Source organism: Geospiza fortis, unplaced genomic scaffold, assembly GCF_000277835.1.
Source record: "Geospiza fortis unplaced genomic scaffold, GeoFor_1.0 scaffold112, whole genome shotgun sequence".
In the NCBI taxonomy this organism is placed as follows: Eukaryota; Metazoa; Chordata; class Aves; order Passeriformes; family Thraupidae; genus Geospiza; species Geospiza fortis.
The window spans coordinates 7,952,923-7,972,318 of NW_005054298.1; the positions used below are offsets into that span (position 1 = coordinate 7,952,923).

At 45.2% G+C, this 19,396-nt stretch overlaps 1 protein-coding gene across 1 annotated transcript in view; it reads left to right on the top strand.

Moving 5' to 3' along the window:
* The window catches only part of MUC13 (mucin 13, cell surface associated), a 23,021-nt gene extending 5,268 nt beyond the window's left edge, over positions 1 to 17,753 (top strand). The window contains exons 5-20 of the mRNA XM_031057628.1: positions 961 to 1,023; positions 2,092 to 2,154; positions 3,223 to 3,285; positions 3,989 to 4,051; positions 4,777 to 4,839; positions 5,368 to 5,427; positions 6,851 to 6,970; positions 7,879 to 7,985; positions 9,577 to 9,635; positions 11,018 to 11,169; positions 12,462 to 12,587; positions 13,651 to 13,759; positions 14,817 to 14,854; positions 15,365 to 15,452; positions 15,683 to 15,887; positions 16,775 to 17,753. Of these exons, the coding sequence (XP_030913488.1) occupies positions 961 to 1,023; positions 2,092 to 2,154; positions 3,223 to 3,285; positions 3,989 to 4,051; positions 4,777 to 4,839; positions 5,368 to 5,427; positions 6,851 to 6,970; positions 7,879 to 7,985; positions 9,577 to 9,635; positions 11,018 to 11,169; positions 12,462 to 12,587; positions 13,651 to 13,759; positions 14,817 to 14,854; positions 15,365 to 15,452; positions 15,683 to 15,887; positions 16,775 to 16,825 (1,430 nt within the window). The 3' untranslated portion in view covers positions 16,826 to 17,753. The remainder of the gene's footprint in view (positions 1 to 960; positions 1,024 to 2,091; positions 2,155 to 3,222; positions 3,286 to 3,988; positions 4,052 to 4,776; positions 4,840 to 5,367; positions 5,428 to 6,850; positions 6,971 to 7,878; positions 7,986 to 9,576; positions 9,636 to 11,017; positions 11,170 to 12,461; positions 12,588 to 13,650; positions 13,760 to 14,816; positions 14,855 to 15,364; positions 15,453 to 15,682; positions 15,888 to 16,774) is intronic.
* Positions 17,754 to 19,396: the final 1,643 nt, after the last annotated feature.

The following is a 19,396-nucleotide window of genomic DNA, read 5'->3' on the forward strand; positions in this document are numbered from 1 at the left end:
GAGGAGTTCCCCTGCCTGGGTTTCTCTGAGTTCTTCTCCCATGGGAGACAAAGTTACCCAGACCATGATCTTGAAAAACATCTGCTCTTCCATCTTTCCCTGCTGGTCATTCTGCAAGGGGAATGTGTGGTGGGACATTTGAGGTATCTGATCATTCCATGCTTGGTGCATTTGCGTCCTATGCCGGTGGGTGGATTGCGGGGTACAAGGGGTTCCATGCACAGGGGTGCCCAAGGCCCCGCAGGGAGTTGTTCCTGAGGCTGTTGGAGCATGGGCAGGGAGGGATGTGGGGCAAAGCCCAGCAGGGAAAGGCAAGGGGCCATGGCTGGCCAACACAGGGCAGACTGTGCCGGTCATCCTCCATTCCAAGCCTGATGCAGGGGTGGGATGTGATCAGCATGCACGACATCACCACCACATCCTGATGGCCCAGCACTGGGAAAGACTTTGTGCCTCTGGCTTCCATCCATATGAGCCAGAGCCAAAGCCCACCATGAGGGAGTGCAGATGTGGAGACTGTTGCCACGCTGATGGGCCGATACTCTGGTGATGAGGATGTAGAAGATTCAGCATTCAGGAATAGAAATACTCCTACTGTCAGATTCTGTTACAGCACAGGAGTGTGTGTTAGCAAAGGCAGTCACCCTTACAGTGCTCTGGAAGTGTACAGATGGAGTTTAAAGGATGCTCTGGCAGTGCTGAGTGCAGAGGCTGTGTGCTCATGCCTGGGATGCCTCAGAGCCTGCTCTGAGAGCCAGTGCTGCTGCAGGAGCCTCCAACTCAGCCTTTGTCACCTGGAGGAGAAAGGCAGGGAGGGTACAGACCTGCTACTGGTAAGGAGGAGTTCAAGAGCATGCTGGGAGAGAAGGATTATGAGAGCAAGTAGACAGAATTGCCCAAGGCTTTTGGAGCAGTCAATGCTCGGCAGTGCTGCCATGTCTCTTCTCTTCCCTTTCCCAGGAAATGATACGGATGGTGGAACAGATCCTAACCCACCAGTGGGGCCACCCTCAGGACCTTCAGGTAAGGAGAAAAGCTTTCAGGTCTCCCCTTCTGCGGACAGATTGCAGTAACCAGGTTCCCGCGGTCACTGCAAATACCAAGCAGAGAGGAGTTCCCCTGCCTGGGTTTCTCTGAGTTCTTCTCTCATGGGAGATAAAGTTACCCAGACCATGATCTTGAACAAACTTCTACTCTTCCATCTTTCCCTGCTGGTCATTCTGCAAGGGGAATGTGTGGTGGGGCATTTGAGGAGGCTGCTCATTCCATGCTTGGTGCCTTTGCCTCCTGTGCCGGTGGGTGGATTGTGGGGTCCAAGGGGTTCCATGCACAGGGGTGCCCAAGGCCCTGCAGGGAGTTGTTCCTGAGGCTGTTGGAGCATGGGCAGGGAAGGATGTGGGGGAAAGCCCAGCAGGGAAAGGCCAGGGGCCATGGCTGTGCACCACAGGACAGAATGTGCCAGTCGGCCTCCACTCTCAGCTTGATGCTGGGGCGGGATGTGCTCAGCATGCAGATCATCACTACCACATCCTAATGGCCCAGCATTGGGAAAGACTTTGGGGCTCTGGCTTCCATCCACATGAGCCTGTGCCAAAGGCCGCCATGGGGGAGTGCAGATATGCAGGCTGTGCGCAGGCTGATGGGCCGAGACACTGGTGATGAGGATGTAGCAGAAGAACCATGCCTGGAATAGAAATATTTGACATTGGACATTGCTGTCAATGTCCAGGGGAATCTGTTACAGCACTGGAGTGTGTGTTAGCAAAGGCAGTCACACCTCCAGTGCTCTGGAAGTGTACAGATGGAGTTTTAAAGGATGTCTGGCAGTGCTGAGTGCAGAGGCTGTGTGCTCATGCCTGGGATGCCTCAGAGCCTGTTCTGAGAGCCAGTGCTGCTGCAGGGGCCTCCAACTCAGCCTTTGTCACCTGGAGGAGAAAGGCAGGGAGGGTACAGACCTGCTACTGGTAAGGAGGAGTTCAAGAGCATGGTGGGAGAGAAGGATTATGAGAGCAAGTAGACAGAATTGCCCAAGGCTTTTGGAGCAGTCAATGCTCGGCAGTGCTGCCATGTCTCTTCTCTTCCCTTTCCCAGGAAATGATACGGATGGTGGAACAGATCCTAACCCACCAGTGGGGCCACCCTCAGGACCTTCAGGTAAGGAGAAAAGCTTTCAGGTCTCCCCTTCTGCGGACAGATTGCAGTAACCAGGTTCCCGCGGTCACTGCAAATACCAAGCAGAGAGGAGTTCCCCTGCCTGGGTTTCTCTGAGTTCTTCTCTCATGGGAGATAAAGTTACCCAGACCATGATCTTGAACAAACTTCTACTCTTCCATCTTTCCCTGCTGGTCATTCTGCAAGGGGAATGTGTGGTGGGGCATTTGAGGAGGCTGCTCATTCCATGCTTGGTGCCTTTGCCTCCTGTGCCGGTGGGTGGATTGTGGGGTCCAAGGGGTTCCATGCACAGGGGTGCCCAAGGCCCTGCAGGGAGTTGTTCCTGAGGCTGTTGGAGCATGGGCAGGGAAGGATGTGGGGGAAAGCCCAGCAGGGAAAGGCCAGGGGCCATGGCTGTGCACCACAGGACAGAATGTGCCAGTCGGCCTCCACTCTCAGCTTGATGCTGGGGCGGGATGTGCTCAGCATCCCCAGAATTACGTCCCCATCATGATGGCCCAGCATTGGGAAAGACTTTGGGACTCTGGCTTCCATCCACATGAGCCTGTGCCAAAGGCCGCCATGGGGGAGTGCAGATATGCAGGCTGTGCGCAGGCTGATGGGCCGAGACACTGGTGATGAGGATGTAGACACTGGTGATGAGGATGTAGCAGAAGAACCATGCCTGGAATAGAAATAGTCCTGCTGTCAGAATATGTTACAGCACTGGAGTGTGTGTTAGCAAAGGCAGTCACACTTCCAGTGCTCTGGAAGTGTACAGATGGAGTTTAAGGGATGCTCTGGCAGTGCTGAGTGCAGAGACTGTGTGCTCATGCCTGGGATGCCTCAGAACCTGCTCTGAGAGCCAGTGCTGCTGCAGGAGCCTCCAACTCAGCATTTGTCACCTGGAGGAGAAAGGCAGGGAGGGTACAGACCTGCTACTGGTAAGGAGGAGTTCAAGAGCATGGTGGGAGAGAAGGATTATGAGAGCAAGTAGACAGAATTGCCCAAGGCTTTTGGAGCAGTCAATGCTCGGCAGTGCTGCCATGTCTCTTCTCTTCCCTTTCCCAGGAAACGAAACTGTTAATGGAACAGATCCTAACCCACCAGTGGGGCCACCCTCAGGACCTTCAGGTGAGGAGAAAAGCTTTCAGGCTTCCCCTTCTGGGGACAGCTTGCAGTAACCAGGTTCCAGGGAGCACTGCAAATACCAAGCAGAGAGGAGTTCTTTTCCCATGGGTGAAAAAGCCACGCAGACCATGACCTTGAAAAATCCCCCACTCTTCCATCTTTTGCTGCTCTTCTTTTTTTAAAGCAAATGTGTTGGGGAAGATTAGGGCAGGCTGCTCATTCCATGCTTGGTGCCTTTGCCTCCTGTGCCGGTGGGTGGATTGTGGGGTACAAGGGGTTCCATGCAAAGGGGTGCCCAAGGCCCTGCAGGGAGTTGTTCCTGAGGCCCTTGGAGCATGGGCAAGGAGGGATCTGGGGCAAAGCCTAGCAGGGAAAGGCCAGAGGGGCCATGGCTGGGCACCACGGGACAGACTGTGCCTGTCATCCTCCACTCCCAGCTTGACGCTGGTGTGGGATGTGCTCAGCATCTCCAGAATTACCTCCCCATCCTGATGGCCCAGCATTGTGAAAGACTTTCCGGTTCTGGCTTCCATCCACATTAGCCTGTGCCAAAGGCCACCATGGGGGAGTGCACATGTGCTAAGGAGGAGTCCAAGAGCAGGGTTTGAGAGAAGGACTATGAGAGCAAGAACACAGAATTGCCCAAGGCTTTTTGAGCCATCAACACTAGGCAGTGCTGCCATGTCTCTTCTCTTCCCTTTTCCAGGAAACGAAACTGTTAATGGAACAGATCCTAACCCACCAGTGGGGCCACCCCCAGGACCTTCAGGTGAGGAGAAAAGCCTTCAGGCTTCCCCTTCTGGGGACAGCTTGCAGTAACCAGGTTCCAGGGAGCACTACAGATGCCCACGGAGGGAGAAGTTCACCTGCCTGGGTTTCTCTGAGTTCTTCTCTCATGGGAGACAAAGTTACCCAGACCATGATCTTGAAAAATATCTGCTCTTCCATCTTTCCCTGCTGGTCATTCTGCAAGGGGAATGTGTGGTGGGGCATTTGAGGAGGCTGCTCATTCCATGCTTGGTGCATTTGCCTCCTGTGCCGGTGGGTGGATTGCGGGGTACAAGGGGTTCCATGCATAGGGGTGCCCAAGGCCCTGCAGGGAGTTGTTCCTGAGGCTGTTGGAGCATGGGCAGGGAGAGATGTGGGGCACAGTCCAGCAGGGATAGGCGAGGGGCCATGGCTGTGCACCATGGGGCAGACTGTACCTGTCATCCTCCATTCCCAGCTTGATGCTGGGGCAGGATATGCTCAGCATCCACAACATCACCTCCCCATCCTGATGGCCCAGTATTGGGAAAGACTTTGGGACTCTGGCTTCCATCCACATGAGCCTGTGCCACATGCCACCACTGGGGAGTGCAGGTGTGGTAAGGAGGAGTCCAAGAGCACGGTGGGAAAGAAGGACTATGAGGGAAAAAACACAGAATTGCCCAAGGCTTTTTGAGCAGTCAGTGCTTGGCAGTGCTGCCATGTCTCTTCTCTTCCCTTTTCCAGGAAACAGTACTGATAATGGAACCGATCCTAATCCAACTGTGGTGCCAACCTCACAACCTTCAGGTGAGGAGAAAAGCTTTCCGGCTTCCCCTTCTGGGGACAGATTGCAGTAACCAGGTTCCAGGGATCACTGGAGACACCCAAGCAGGGAGGAGTTCCCCTGCCTGGGTTTCTCTGAGTTCTTCTCCCATGGGAGACAAAGTTACCCAGGCCATGATCTTAAAAAACTTCTGCTCTTCCATCTTTCCCTGCTGGTCTTTGTTGCAAAGGAAATGTGTTGGGGAATCTTAGAGCAGGCTGCTCTTTTCATGCTTGCTGCCTTTGCCTCTTGCACCAGGCCTGGGTACAGGGTGATCCATGCAAAGGGAAGCCCAGGGCCAGCCTGTTAGCAGGCCCTGCGGGGAGTTGTTCCTGAGGCTGTTGGAGCATGGGCAGGGAGGGATCTGGGGCAAAGCCCAGCAGGGAGAGGCCAGGGGCCATGGCCGGAAGCACGGAGTAGGCCGTGCCTGTCGTCCTCCACTCCCAGCTTGATGCTTTTTGAACACACAGTGCTTGGTTGTGCTGCCACGTCTCTTCTCTTCCTTTCTTCAGATAACAGTACTGTAAATGGAACAGATCCAACAACAGAGATGCCAACTTCAGCACCTACAGGTAAAAGGCAAAAATGCCCATGCAGCATTTTCTAGGGACAGCTCGGAGTGACCAAATCCCAGAGAGCTCTGTAGCCCCCTCAGACAGGAAGGAATTCCTCTGCCTTGGGTTTCCCATATTCCTCTTCCAGAAGAGACAAAGCTCCCTGCTGGCCTTTGCTGCAGGGAGAATGTGTTGGGGAAGATTGGATGAGGCTGCTTTTTTCGTGCTCTTTGCCTTTGCCTCTTTCAGCAGGCAGGGATACAAGAGAATCCCTGCAAAGAGGTGACCTGGCCCTGCAGGGAGCTGTGCCTGAGGCTGCTGGAGCACAGGCAGGGAGGGAGCTGGGGCAGAGCCTGGAGTGGGGCTGGGGCCAAGAACCGTGTCCGGGGGACAGGGCATCTGTCTGTCCTGGAGCTTTCCACAGTAGGGCCTTCCAGTGTGGGTAAAGTGTCCTCATTTAATGCTGTATCTCCTTGCCACTCTTCCCCGAGGGGCCTTGCTGCAAGTGGAATGTGTTTGGAGGAGTTCACAATTGTTGTAGCTTTGTGCTTCGGATCTTTTTCATCAGGAAAAAAAAAACTGGTTTCACTAGGTTCTCTGGAAAAAATAGTTGGATATGAACCTTATAGGAAATGAAAATTCATTGAGTGTTTTACCTTTTTATTTTTTTGGGGTATGAATGAGAATTCCTATTTTTTTCCCCATTTCGCAGAAAATGTCTCATCCATGAGACTGTACTTATGGACTGTACTTATGTGAAGTGTAAAAACCAAGGCAGGGTGAAAAACAGAATTTGATATCTTGAAAGAGAACTGTAACTTCCATCCTATATATAAGATGTATAGAAATATAAATTTTAATTACTTATTAACCACTTAAATTATGTATATATATAAAATACATACTCTAAAACCTTACAGAATATATATATATAATTACTCTGAGAAAATATATTATGATTCACTTTGGACTCCTCATTTTATTGATGTGTCTGCAGTAAAGGACTGTGCTATGACACTGTCATAATAAGGCAAGTATGTACCAGTCCACTATTAAAGACACACAGGCTATTGCAGTCTGGTTTTTTCTAACAGTCACTGCTTTTGGCAAGCCTTCTTTCTTTGATTTGCTTTTAGTTGTATTAAGTAGAGTTGAACTGTGAATGCTCAGTATGACAGATAATGAATTTCAGCCATACTCTGTGTCCTCACTGTGATATCCTGCTGGATTGTGCAGGGAAAACAGTTACTATACATTAAACAAGCCAGATATATAGATGTATGCTCTGCAATTGCATCTATACTCTCTAAAACATATCTGGTAGATTCCCTTACTAGAAGTATATATGATCTACTCAATATATGAATGATTTTATGTATGAACTGGCTATTGCAGAAATTCACAGAAACCCTAATGTCAATATCTTTCATCTTGGTATTAGTGGACTTTTGCCATGGAGATCCTTGTGGAAGAAGTTCAGCTACATGTATTTCCTTACAAAGCAATTATACCTGTGTGTGCAAATATGGATACTACTACAGCAACAAGAATTGTTACAAAGGTGAGTTGCAGAAGGGCATCAATGCTTTTAATTACCTGCTCAGGTGGATTTTGCTTCCCATATAGCTTGTTGTCATGTTATAATTGAAAACAGAATCAGTCTGGGAAAGTGACTGCTGAGTGATTTCTTGCTTTGCAGGCAGCCACTCCTACAATGACCTAGATTGCAATCTTGCAAAACAGTGACAGCCAAGGAGGTTAATGTTCTAGAAAAAGAAGGTGAATTCTCTGTCAGGGGCACAGGAGATTAAAATGAGTGAAAAGCAGGAAAAATATACAAGTGTAAACCTGACATTGATATTAATGGCAATAATTTTAAAAGGACCAAACTTATGAAGACTTGTGAACAACCAGATTGATTTTCCCCATTGCCAAACACTCATCAGAGTCCTGTGGAAATGCATCTCTGAAATGCTTCTGAAGGCTAAGAATGTGAAAAAATAGGGCTTCTTATTTAAGGATCAGCAAGCAGGATTCTCAAATTTATTTGTGAGGCTTAAGAAGCAGGTTGATTCTGAATTACTTTCTCTGTAAACCATAGTGAACCACATTAGCTGCTTAATAGCTGCAAATTTGGAGTACTTGATATACATTTTTTCTCACCAAATTTTGTAACACCTTCCAAAAAGTCTTGTAGCTTCAGGCCATGCTGACAGTTTAATGTTACTCAGTTTCATAAATAGGACAGATTGTTTGGACCCAGGAATCCTGCCTTCTTCCCTGGCAGCCAAAGTACATCCCCCATTGTGACTGAGTTGATTTGTCCTCTGCCAATCCCTGCTGTATATGACAAATAGCACTAATTTATTTTCTGCATTGTATTTCCCATCCCTAAAAGCTGGAGAACTCCAAGGTGAAGCTGGGCTTTTTTGAATGCTTTCTAATTTACACTCTCTGTTCTCATTCCAGGGGAAGTATTCCCAGCCACCATTGCAGTGAACATGCCTTACAGCAAAAATCTTGAAATTGTGAATTCCACAGAGTATCAAGAACTGTCCAACAATGTGTCAGCATTTGTGAGTGACAATGGTTTTTCCCCCCATATATTTAAAGCTATACTGGATGTCATGCAGACAGAAAGGACACTCTCTTTAATGTGGGGCCTAGAAAAGCTCTTCTCTACAAGAAATCTGCTTCTTTCAAAGAATGCTTCACATTAGTTTAGACTTATCTATAAAGGACTTTGCCCTCAGATGAGCACATGCATGGCTCTTGCTGAAGTGAAGGGAATCCCTGAAGTAATATCTGCATTTTTAGTACCACTTCTGTTCTGGAGAGTTCTCACATAAATTTCTCTGCATCTTTGACCATTCCTTCTCCAGAAACAATGGGGCTGAGTGAAGTTTTCCAGCCTATTGAGTTTCTGATCTCTGCTGTTTGCTGAAGGCTCAATAATACTCAGTGGTATGAGTAAAAATGAACAGCTTTAATTTTTTTTAAAAGCAAATTATTGGCTCCACACAGCACAAACTTTTCCAAATGGCTGTCCAGCTGTGTCTAAATACTGAATAACAACCCTCTTCCATAAGTCTGCCAGTATTGGTATTTTAGTGTTTTTAGTGAAATGGATACTGCACATTTTTTATAATTCTATGATTATACATAAAATCTGGAATAGATTTCCTGGAGAAATAATATGATCAGTTTAATTTATACTGCCATGTTGAAATAAGTGGATTTGCTTATTTCTCTTTCTGGCAGTAAGGAAAAATATATATGCAACTCTACCAGACATCTGATTAAAAAATATTCACAATGTTAATCAGGAATGATCAAAAATGGTTATCAATTTCTGCATATTATTATATTGCTTACTATGAATGTTGTCTCTGAAAGTGACCAAAAGTTGTTCCTCCAGAATGTTAAAAAAATTTCTCAATTTTTTTGTCCAGCATTTTTTTCATGATATGGCTACAGAAGTGCATCATGTGTTGACTAAAATAAATACATAATAGAATGCAAAAGTGAAAATAGCATAGAAAATAATTTGAATTTTATTACAAAGAAGGAGAGAGAGTTAATCTTTCATTCCAGTTGATTTAGACATCTTATCCTCTTCTCATGGTGCCTCCTGCTTTTGTGGCAGTTGAAGGCAGCTGCCTCCACTGGTTGTTCCCTGCTTCACATGGGATGAGGGAAAGCAGTGATGTTTCTTCTGATTCTGTTGAGCTCCCAATGCTTTCATGAGTGCTTCCTCCCACAAGATTGACCCTGATGATCTCACTTCACTGCCTCTCAGGGACATGTGCCATCTGTGAGGAGGTCAACTTCTCCCTCTTGCCCCTACTTGTACTCAGATTGGTGCTGTGGAGACACCCTCCTAAGCAATGAGCTTGCAAAGGGGTATCTGTAACTGTCAGCCAGCTAACCCAGCCTGAAATTCATTCTCCATCCCTCCACTGCCCTCCCATCCATATTCTACAGCACCACCCCACTGCTCCTCTTCTGCAATGGCTTGCCTGGTGGATTTAACACATCACCTTCCTCTATTTGTGCCTGTAGTAGCATATTCTGTATAAAAACTTTACTGCTGAAGCCTCAGTGGTTCATGTGATTTTGGTCTATGTTTCTACTTGCCTTGAACTCAATTTTCTTTCTCTTTTGTAGTTTAAGAAGGCCTTCAAAGATCTACCAGGCTATGAAGAAACTGTCATCATGAAAATTCAGTAAGTTTGCCTGTTTATTTTTTGCACAGTATATGCTTCCACATACCTCTTTTTAATGTTTCCCATGAAGTTCTCGGTTTATTAAAAGATATGGGATGAGTTCAGCTCAGAATGCTTCCCCATAAAGGAGGGATGCTGGCCCCATTTTTACCCCAGTGTTTCTGTGAATTGGGCAGGCTGAGGCAGCCCCACACTGTATGTGCTGCTTCTAGCACCATGTAGGATGCAGCACTGTGCTGTAGCTTGCAGTCCCTGTGGTATCTGACATGTCTGAAATTCTAACAGTTAACTCTGAGTTCCTGTGACCATTGGGAGTGCCACCCAGCTTGGAGTCCCAGCTTAATTTAAAAACCTTCGTTACAGAAGGCATAGCAAATGTATTTCATTGTGCATTTTTTGGTGTCTCCTGATGGCAGGTTGAGCAAAGATGCTGCTGAATGGGTTGTGGTGTAGCTGTGGGCATAGGTCCCTTGCTGGTCTAGGCAGACCCTGTGAGATGTCTCTTTTTTCCCATCCCCATCTGTTACAGGTTACTGACCCCAGAGCTCTGCCAGCTCCTCTGTGTTCCCTAACCCCTATCAAGCAAAACCTGGCATGCTAGCACATGCTAGCACAGGGCACCCCAGGGATTAAGCAGCTAAGCACAATGTTGTTCTAACAGAGTTGTGGGGGCAGTAACTTCCAGCAGAGCAGTTGTGATGTGAGGCACAGTAACACCTCAAGGAATGCAGCAGTCTGCCACTGAAGGATATTTGTGTGCATATCCTGGCAGCAGGAGGTTTAGCTGTAGAACAGGGAAGTCACTGCTGCTCTCCAGCTCACACCAGGGAGGTTGCTGTGAGCTGAACCCAACCCAGGTAGTGTGTAGCCTGCACAGATACCTCTACATGGCAAACAGCCCCTTCTGCATTCAGGGTGGTCACACCCTGAATTATCCTCACCACCCTTCAGGGTGGGTTCTCCACATCATGCCGGGATAACACCACAGGCTGATGGAAGCAAGTGAAAGTCAGAGTCTAAGAGATGAGGTTCTCCACACTGCAGCTGGTTTGAGGTTAACCCAGCTAGAAAATGCCAGTTGTGTATCAAAAGCACACAAAGGAGCAGTGCTGTTATGATTAAATCCAGCAGCTACCTATTTACACCTGGACCTACTGGAAAGATGGCTGTTAATGTATTCCTGAGCAAGATTTACACTCATTTTCAGGTCTCTTGGCAACTACCTACTTTATGGGAAGAAAGAAGGTAGTTCTGGGGGAGAGAGGGAGATTTGGCAGATTTTCTCTCATCTTTGCATCTAGCTTGCATCTAGCTAGCTTTGCTAGCTTGCTCTCCATATGGATTATGTGAAACTTTAAAATGGTCCTATCTGTCCTTTTCAGACCACTAAGTGAAAACAGAAATTCTGATTCAGGACTGAATATAACAGTGACAAACCTGTTCAAAGAGAACTCCAATCAAAGTGCAGCTGCAGTTAGCGCTGCAGTAGAAGCTGTAACCAAGAATGACACGTCCTTTGTCAAGGCTTATGAGGGTATGTAACTCCTTGCTAGGGAAGCAATTAATCAGCAGAAACAGAGATTTTTAAAACCTGGTTGGAAGATTTCTGTGGGCATAGGAGCCCATCAAATCATAAGCCCTGTTGATTTTAAGGAGCTGAATGTTCAATCTCAGGTAATTTTGATGAGTCAACAATTCAGTGCTAGTGTCTTTTGTCTTGTTAAGGCTTCCTACTCCCTGTGTAAAGAAGAAAAGGTAAATATTTTTCCCTGGTAAGCAATGGCATGGTGGTTTTAGCCTGCTGAGTGTTAAGAAGTGGGAAAAGTCAGGATAAAATATATACAGATATATGTTATGCTTTTGAGAAAAAGCCAGTATTTTACTGGCAAAATAGGATGAAACTCTCTTTAGACTTCTCCCATAATAAGGCATGGTAATTGAAATGAGGCCTCACTGATTAGCTACTGAGCTAAGGGATTTGTTGATCTAAACCAGTAGTCTTGCATTATTAAAGGTGTAATACTGGGAGAAAGAGTTTCTAATTAAAATAAGGATGATTTTTCTCTTTTTTTTCTTTTTTTTTTAAATATAAGTTCCTATTTTGAAATCAGCTTTTTAAAAAGGCATAGCTAATAATGAAGAGTCTGTTTCATGGCTTAAAGCCTGAGTTTGTTGTCTGAGGGTGACTGTATCCTCAGCTGTGAGAAGGAAATAGAAAACCACTGAGGGCTCCCAAGGCACCAGTGCAGTCACATCCCTCTACAGCATGCCATGCACTGAGGTCTTAAACCTTTCCCACCACAAGGACATGGATCTGAAGAGCAACACACTGAGCAAACAGGATACTAATGCTGCTCATGAAATGAGCTGCATGCCCATAAACATTTATATCTCTCTAGAACTGTATGGAATCTGAGTCTCACAGCTCAGCTGTGGAAAAAAACTAGGAGAACAGTTATGGTTTTTCTCTGTAGGGTTTTTTGTTTTGTTTTGTTTTTTAAGGTGAGTCAAAAAGTTAGTTTTCAGAATAGGAATTTACAGGAAGAATGTCTCTTTTCTTGGATTGGAGCCAGGAAGGTTTGGAGATAGTTGAAGGAGTCTGAGAAACAGAAGGTCAGGAGATGTGATGGAAACAGGACTGCAACTGTTAAAGAGCAAGAAGGGAAAAATGGCTGGTCTGATAGTCTGCAATATTGATGTCCCAAGAAAAGGAGTTATATTTTTTTCTATTTAGAATTATTAAATAATTGGTTTATGATTTACTGGGCAAGGGCACTGCTTTCTATGAAAGGGTATTCAACTTTGCTCCCTGTTTCTCTTTTAAAGCGGCAAAACATTGTGATGTTTATGAATGTGATCTTAAGACCACAGTGTGTGAAGAGGACCAGTTTCCACAATGCAAATGCAAACCTGATTTAGAAAAGACAAAATGGGATGATCGTTCTTGTTCAGGTAAGAGCCTTGCTGCTTTATCTTTCCCTGAAAGACTGATCTGCTTCTTCCCTGTCTTGGTCCTTTTTGAGAAAGGTGCTGGGCAAATGTGCTGACCTCTGAAAATCAGGAAATGTGCATCCTGTTAAGAAAGCCATAGAAACACATCCTCACGTTTCACTGTGAACAAATCTATAATTGTATTCCAGCAGAAGAAATTATTAAAACCTGATAAAATCATCACTGAAACCAGTGAGTAGGCAGGTCCTTAAATGCACTGTTAGAGTTCTGGTAAGAACTGAAACCTAAACAGGTAAAGGATGGAACAAATTGAATCCTGTACTCACAGCCTTCTCTGCTAGGACATATTTTGGCAATAAATTCTACAAGTTACTTGAAGGAAGCTGACAGAACTGGAAGTCTCATGATGCACTACAATGACCTGTTAAGGCTCTGTCTCTTGTTCATGATTCTCGATTTGCATTACCTGGATTTAGGCAGGCCTTTTGTGAGAAGAATGATTTCTGTCATTTTTGGGAACTGTTAGTTGTTAGAGTTTTATTTACTTTCTTGTTTTGAGTCTTTAAGTGAGTGCTCTGTTTATATTTTAGCTACCCTCCAAAGCCCTGTGATCTACCTAATTTTCTTAGAAATACCTTCTTTTCTTCTTATGGAAACTAAAACTCTCACACTACACATGTAAAAAAAAAAAGTCTAACATGTAAGATTTTAAGAAAAACAAAAAATAATTCAAAAATCCAAGACAAAGATATGAAATCTGGCTACAATAAATCCCAGTGAGATGTGATCCAGTGTAGGCCTTTGTGGTCCCATGCCTGACTGGAACTGATACAGTTTGCCATACAAATCATCTGCTGTGAGATCAAACTTCATGGTTTTGAACACAGCCTGTTTACTTCTAATTTTGCGATTTTACATTTCAGTTTTTGCTTTACATGGGTACAGTCCTAAAAAAGCCATTCGGATGCTTTAAAGCACAGGAGAGGGGTGGGTGTGTGTCTCCAGAGCAATAAAACAATCATCTATCTGCAATTCACTTATGTTTTTCTCCCTGAAAATACAGTTTGCAGTGCAAACTGCTCTGCAGCAAAATACAAGTACTGTGTACAAGAAGAGGGTCCAAAATGCAAATGTATGATTAACTTTAAAAAGGAGGACGAAGAATGCGTGCCGTGAGTGTTCAGCTTTTTATTGAATTCCTGTGCTGTAGGTGAAGGCAGGGGAGAAGAACATCTGCCACAGGTCCAGCTGCAGGCCAGAACAGGCTGCAGCTACATGAATCAGAGAGCTGCCCAAGGGGGAGGGCAGGGGGTGTCACAAGCTGGGGTGTCACAAGTTGTGGGTTTTCACTCCTTGGCATTAGTCCTTTGTGTGCACTCATAACACCTCGGAGGAAAGGCAGGAGACCCAAGGTCACCCCTGAGTCAGTGAAGAGGACAAAGTACTTCACCACATCAACACAAACTGCTCCGGCAGCGTGGCTGAGCCATGGGAGCTGCTCTGCTGAAGTGTTTAGTAAGCAGCAGGCATTAGAGCAAGACATGCCTCCAGTCCCTGCAATGTTTGCACTGCTATCAGAGGGGACTGTTTCCCAATAACTTTCAGACCTTAATTCCTGCTTGGTTTCCTCTCTGAAATTATTTCTGCGAGCTCAGGATCAGAACAGAACAAGGGTGTTTGCTGGTGAGGCCAAGTGTGACTGGTTGTGCTCTGCTCTGGTGGATAAACAGAGAGACTCACTCCCCATATCCATTAATTCAGCTCTTTTTGTAGTTATTATTGCTGCGAATTGAACATTTCTTACCATAAAGCTGATATATTTTAAATATAAGAAACTACTATGAGAGGAAGGTAGAGTTGCCTGTCCTTATAGACCTTATACTGAGGCTTTTGTTTAAAGATATTGCATGGCAATTCTAAGTGGCTCAAAGATGCAGAGTTTAGTTCTTTAGAAAAATTAGGTCCTTTTAACATTTTTCAGACTGAGAACCCGAAACTTTAAGTGCCAAGATCACCAATCACTCTGAAAAATCTCAGATTGTTTCACTTTAATGAAAGTAACAGTAAGATAGGGTTAAAGAGGAAATCTGTAATGAACACACTTTGTGGAGAAATTGCTGATTAAGGAGTGAAATATATTATTGTTTTGTGATCATAGAATGGTTTGGATTAAATGGGACTCTAAAGATCATCTTCTCTTTCTTTCTTTCCCCTTTTTCTCTCCTGTAGCTGTCCAGTGGGCTACTCTGGGGAGAACTGCAGTGACAGTAAGTATAAGAATTTCTGATTTTTAATTATGGTCTTGAAAAATAACTAGTAATGCTTAATCTGTCTGAGATAACAAAAAAGTGGTGGCCTTTAGGGGTGCCACTATTCTGCATTTATAGAAGGACTATGTTAGGGGGAAAAAAAAGTGAAATTTCTCTGTTGTCTTATGTGCCTAGGGCATGGGAAGAGCCTATTTGACACCTAACTACATAGTTTAGCATCAATACTAGCTTAAACAACCCCCACATCCTCCCAGTTGTTCCTGTCCCTCACCTATAGCTATGTGTAAAACCATTCAGTGCATAGCATTAGCACCCAGAGCTGGAGTCAAAACAGCCATCCATCAGAGATGGTCTTTAATGCAGATCCTTAATTTACATCTTTCTGCGTCCACAAAATGTTGTAAGCACCAGGAGCCTGAAAATAAATCCCTTCCCCTTCCCTCATTTTTCAATATTCACCGTGAGTTATCAATTGACACATTTCTTTTTTGCCGTTTTCCCCCCCAGACAGTGAGCTCATCCTTATAATAGTGGGCACAGTGTTTGGAGCCATTATCCTGTGTTTAGTGATAGCAGTCTCTGTTATTTCAGTCAGGTAAGAATATTTCTTACAGTTGAATAGAAACTGCTTTGCTGTGTGTTCAAAATAAGAGTTTTGCACTCGCTAAAAAAAACCCCATGCTGTAAAAATCTGTTGCATGCTTCAGAATGGAGCTGAGCATTCAAAATAAGGTGGGAGTGGACAAATCAGTAAGGTGGACTTAATAAGTGAGGCACACTAAACAGTCTTTTAAAATCTCCTATGTTCTTTCATCTCCTCTAAAGAGCAAAGCACAAACAAAATCCAGAGAAGAGGAGCCTGATCAGGTCAGGGTATTCTGACAGGACCACCTCTGATGACAGACCAAGCATGTTCCCCAGGGTCCAGACCACCTCTGGCCATGCAAACCCAGGATATCAGCCCAACAACCCCTACGAGATGCGTTCCAGAAACAGAGATCATTTTCCAGAGAGGGATTATGATGATTTGGTAAGTGTTTCACATAGTCCTGTGGGAATGGAATTCCTGAACAGTAGCACTATGGGCTACAGACATTATTGGAACCTAAGTTCCCCTCTGTACATCCTGCCTTGGTCTCGAAGGCCAAAGTGGTATAAAGGCACCCAAACAACTGTAGCTGCAGCTGAAAAAAATTGTCTTAATGCAGAAATTTTCCTCAGTGCAGAGATCAGCACTCATGAAGACCTTTCTAAAGCCCCAGTAGTCATCCTTGAGCCACAGGAGGGATGTGTGAAAAGCAATGGTCAAAGCAAGAGCTTGGCAGCCCAGTGGCCTGCTGTCATGTCATAGGACATTTGTCTGCACTGGTCAAATTCATCCCGCAGTACAGGTGTGCCTGCAAGCATCACAGGCTGCTACTACCTGGGCTTCCTTCAGGCTGCTGTAGAGTCAACAGGTGCTGCAGTGGCACCTCCCAGCTGCAGCCTCATGCAAGATTCACAGTCAGTTTAAGCTGGGACTGATGCCCAGGGGGTTGTGTCCTCCTGCCTGGCTGCTGCTGCATGGTTCACAGCAAGAGCACCTGCAGCTGCTGCAGCATTGCTGAGGGGAAAGGTGTGAAGTGCCATAAGTGCCATGAATAATACAGCAGAGTTTTTGCACCAGGGGAGCCTGGTCAGCAGAGGTGTGTCATTATGTGGAAGGCATGTTCCAAAAAAAAAAAAAAAGCCTGATTTATCCTTGAATTCTGCAAGGGAGCCACAGAGGAAGCAGAGGCTTGAGATTAGCTCAGTTTGGGTTAATAACACCAAGGTTGTGGGATTAAACCTTGTATGGGCCATTCATGCAAATGTTAGACTTGATGATCTTTGTGAGTCCTCATTTCTCTTCTTTTCTTGTCTGAAAATTCTCTTTAGTATGAAATATCACGGGAGCCCACAGGCTTTAGGACACAGAGCAGATATTGAGTGACCAGAGCAGTAGAAGGATGGATGAGCACCACAGCCCTGGGTCAGAGCAAAGAGTTTCACAGCCTCTCACCAATGCAGTCACTTCAGCAGAAGAGACAACAACATCCTTAACCCCAGATTCTCTCAAGATTTTCTAGAGGAAGACTCCTGCTTGAAAGAGATCATGGACAACTTTGAATAAGAGAAAAATGTTAGGGAGTAGGGAGAAGAAGAGGACTTCTTTTAAAAGAACTAATGTGCTCCAATAAACATTAGACTTCTTCAATGAGGCCAGTACATTGGCAAGAGAGTGAGTGTACACAAGATACCAGGATTTTAACCCTGCTGGTTTTCAGCTCTTCTGGAAGCTCTTCTGAAAGCTCTTCTGGCCCAGGCAAAATGTGTGATGCTGAAAAACATCCGTACCCAGAGCTTCACTTGGATTTGTGCTCACTTAATTTGAACTACGGCTTTGGGCAGATGAAAACTGTTTTTCATGAGAATATGACCTGTTTCAATTTACTGTATTAGATACAGGTTTTTTCACCCTCCTCAACCCCTCAATATTTCCCATCTGAAAGCATTCTGTTCAGATCTCTGCTGACATGGGTTGTGTGAGACAATGGCACTTGTGTCTGACCTTTTCCACAGCCTTCTTTCCCAATACAATGGCAAGATACAATATCTCCAAACAGACACTATTCTTCTTCATCTTGCAAAACTGCATTGATTTTACATTTTTAGCTCCTGTGGAAAGTGTTAGCATTTTTCTTTCTTCTTCAGTCTTTATGTTTGAATGATAATAAGCTTGGTGTTTGGGGTTTTAAAAATTTCTTACATACAGTCAATAAATCAGTCTGTAAAAGAATCTATATTTTACTGTGTTTCACTGAGTATGCATTATCTGTTGACTGGCATTAACATTATATTTATATAAAATACTTACATGCACACATATGTACATATATTTATAGATTACAATCATTTAAATAATCATTTAATTCTGCTGTATTTTGTGTTTTGGTTTTTATATATGCAGATTAACTTTTCCTATTAAACATTATTTTTTCTCAGTACCAAGGCTTTCCTATGTTCCTTCCAGTGATTTAAGGGTTTGGTTTTTTTTAAACTCCAGAGACGTTTTTATGTTAAAATTTAGGCAGAATTTAGACACAAGTGTGCACAGACTAGTTTCAGCACCCAGGTTTCACTCAGAAGTTCAGAAATGTTGTTAAGTATTAATGAAGTTAAAATGTTTATTGTTGTGAGACTGGCACCAATATTCAGTAAGTTTTTTTGGTGGGAACTGTGTAGTTACTGCAGCTGGATCTCCTTCGAAAATGCTGGACAAGCTGCTCTGTCTGATGGCAGCTGTTTCTGGCCCAGATGAAAAGAAGTGCCTTTCGGCTTAAATGACAAGTTTGGGGGTCAGTGGCAGAGAATACTGTATGTGGCTGCAGAGATTACCAGGATGTCCATGCAGATGCTTGTTTCCAGTCTCTCCATGATCAAAACCAGCTCCCACTTGGCAGCTGAGTGATTGAAAGCTGGGACCTAAATAGTCCTGATCTTTCTCATGTGTCTTCTGTAGCAAAAGGAGGTAGACCCTGCTTTCTCAGCCTGCTGGTGAGAAAAGGTGCCATTTTCTCTCTCTGTTGTTTTCCTGAGGTTTCATTGTTTCTTCCAGTTCACTCCTGTCCCCTTTGCTGCTGTCACCTGGCTGCACAGTGTCTGCCATTGGCAGGGTCTGTAGGAGACCAGGTTCTGGTGGCCTCAGCCCAGCCCATCTGTGTGCATCTCTGCATGCTCAGCACGGCCCCATGGGAGCAGGGCTAGCTGGGTTTAACTGCTCATGACACCTTGCTCGTGGGATGGGGAGGGCTTTGCTCTTATTTTCTTGACTTTTCCTCTGGGAGTACTGTCCTGTGAGGAGCAAAGCAAGGCATGGTGGCTACACTTTTCACAAGAGGCAGAGAGACCCATTTTTCCTCTGGCTAGAAAAGCTGGAGCAGCTCCCTCCCCCAACAATTCAATGTGTGCCCCCCATGCCTGCTGCCCCTTTTTCTTTGAGCCCTGTGTGTCTCCACAATTACCTGGGCGAAGGAGATGCTCCCAGCTTCTAATCCTTCTGCTCAGTCCTTTTCTTTCCCCCCTTTCCTCTGACTTTTCAGCAGCAGGAAAAGGTTCTGGTGTCTGCAGCACTCTGTTAACCCCATGCAGACTCCACTCTGGGGAAGTTTGCATGTGGTGAGACACTGGAAGATGGATGGGACAAAGGCAGAATCTGGCCAAAAGTCATGGAGCTCAGCTTCATTCAGCTGGCTTGGATACCTCCTTCTCCCAGTCTTTGTATGGCAGACTGGAACCTGGGCTTGCATGGAGCTGAATGAAAAGGATTTTCCCTATCAACAGTAACAGCCTGCTGGAATGGTCATCGTGGTCTTTCACTGAGGTAAATTGCCTGGCTCCCTGCACGAAATACATGTAACAGTAACCTGCTACAGAGGCATGTGGAAAGGCCTTTAAGTGTTATCTCCTATTCTTTTGCGAAGCAGCAGAGGTTGGAAATGCAGCTGAATGCTGAACGAG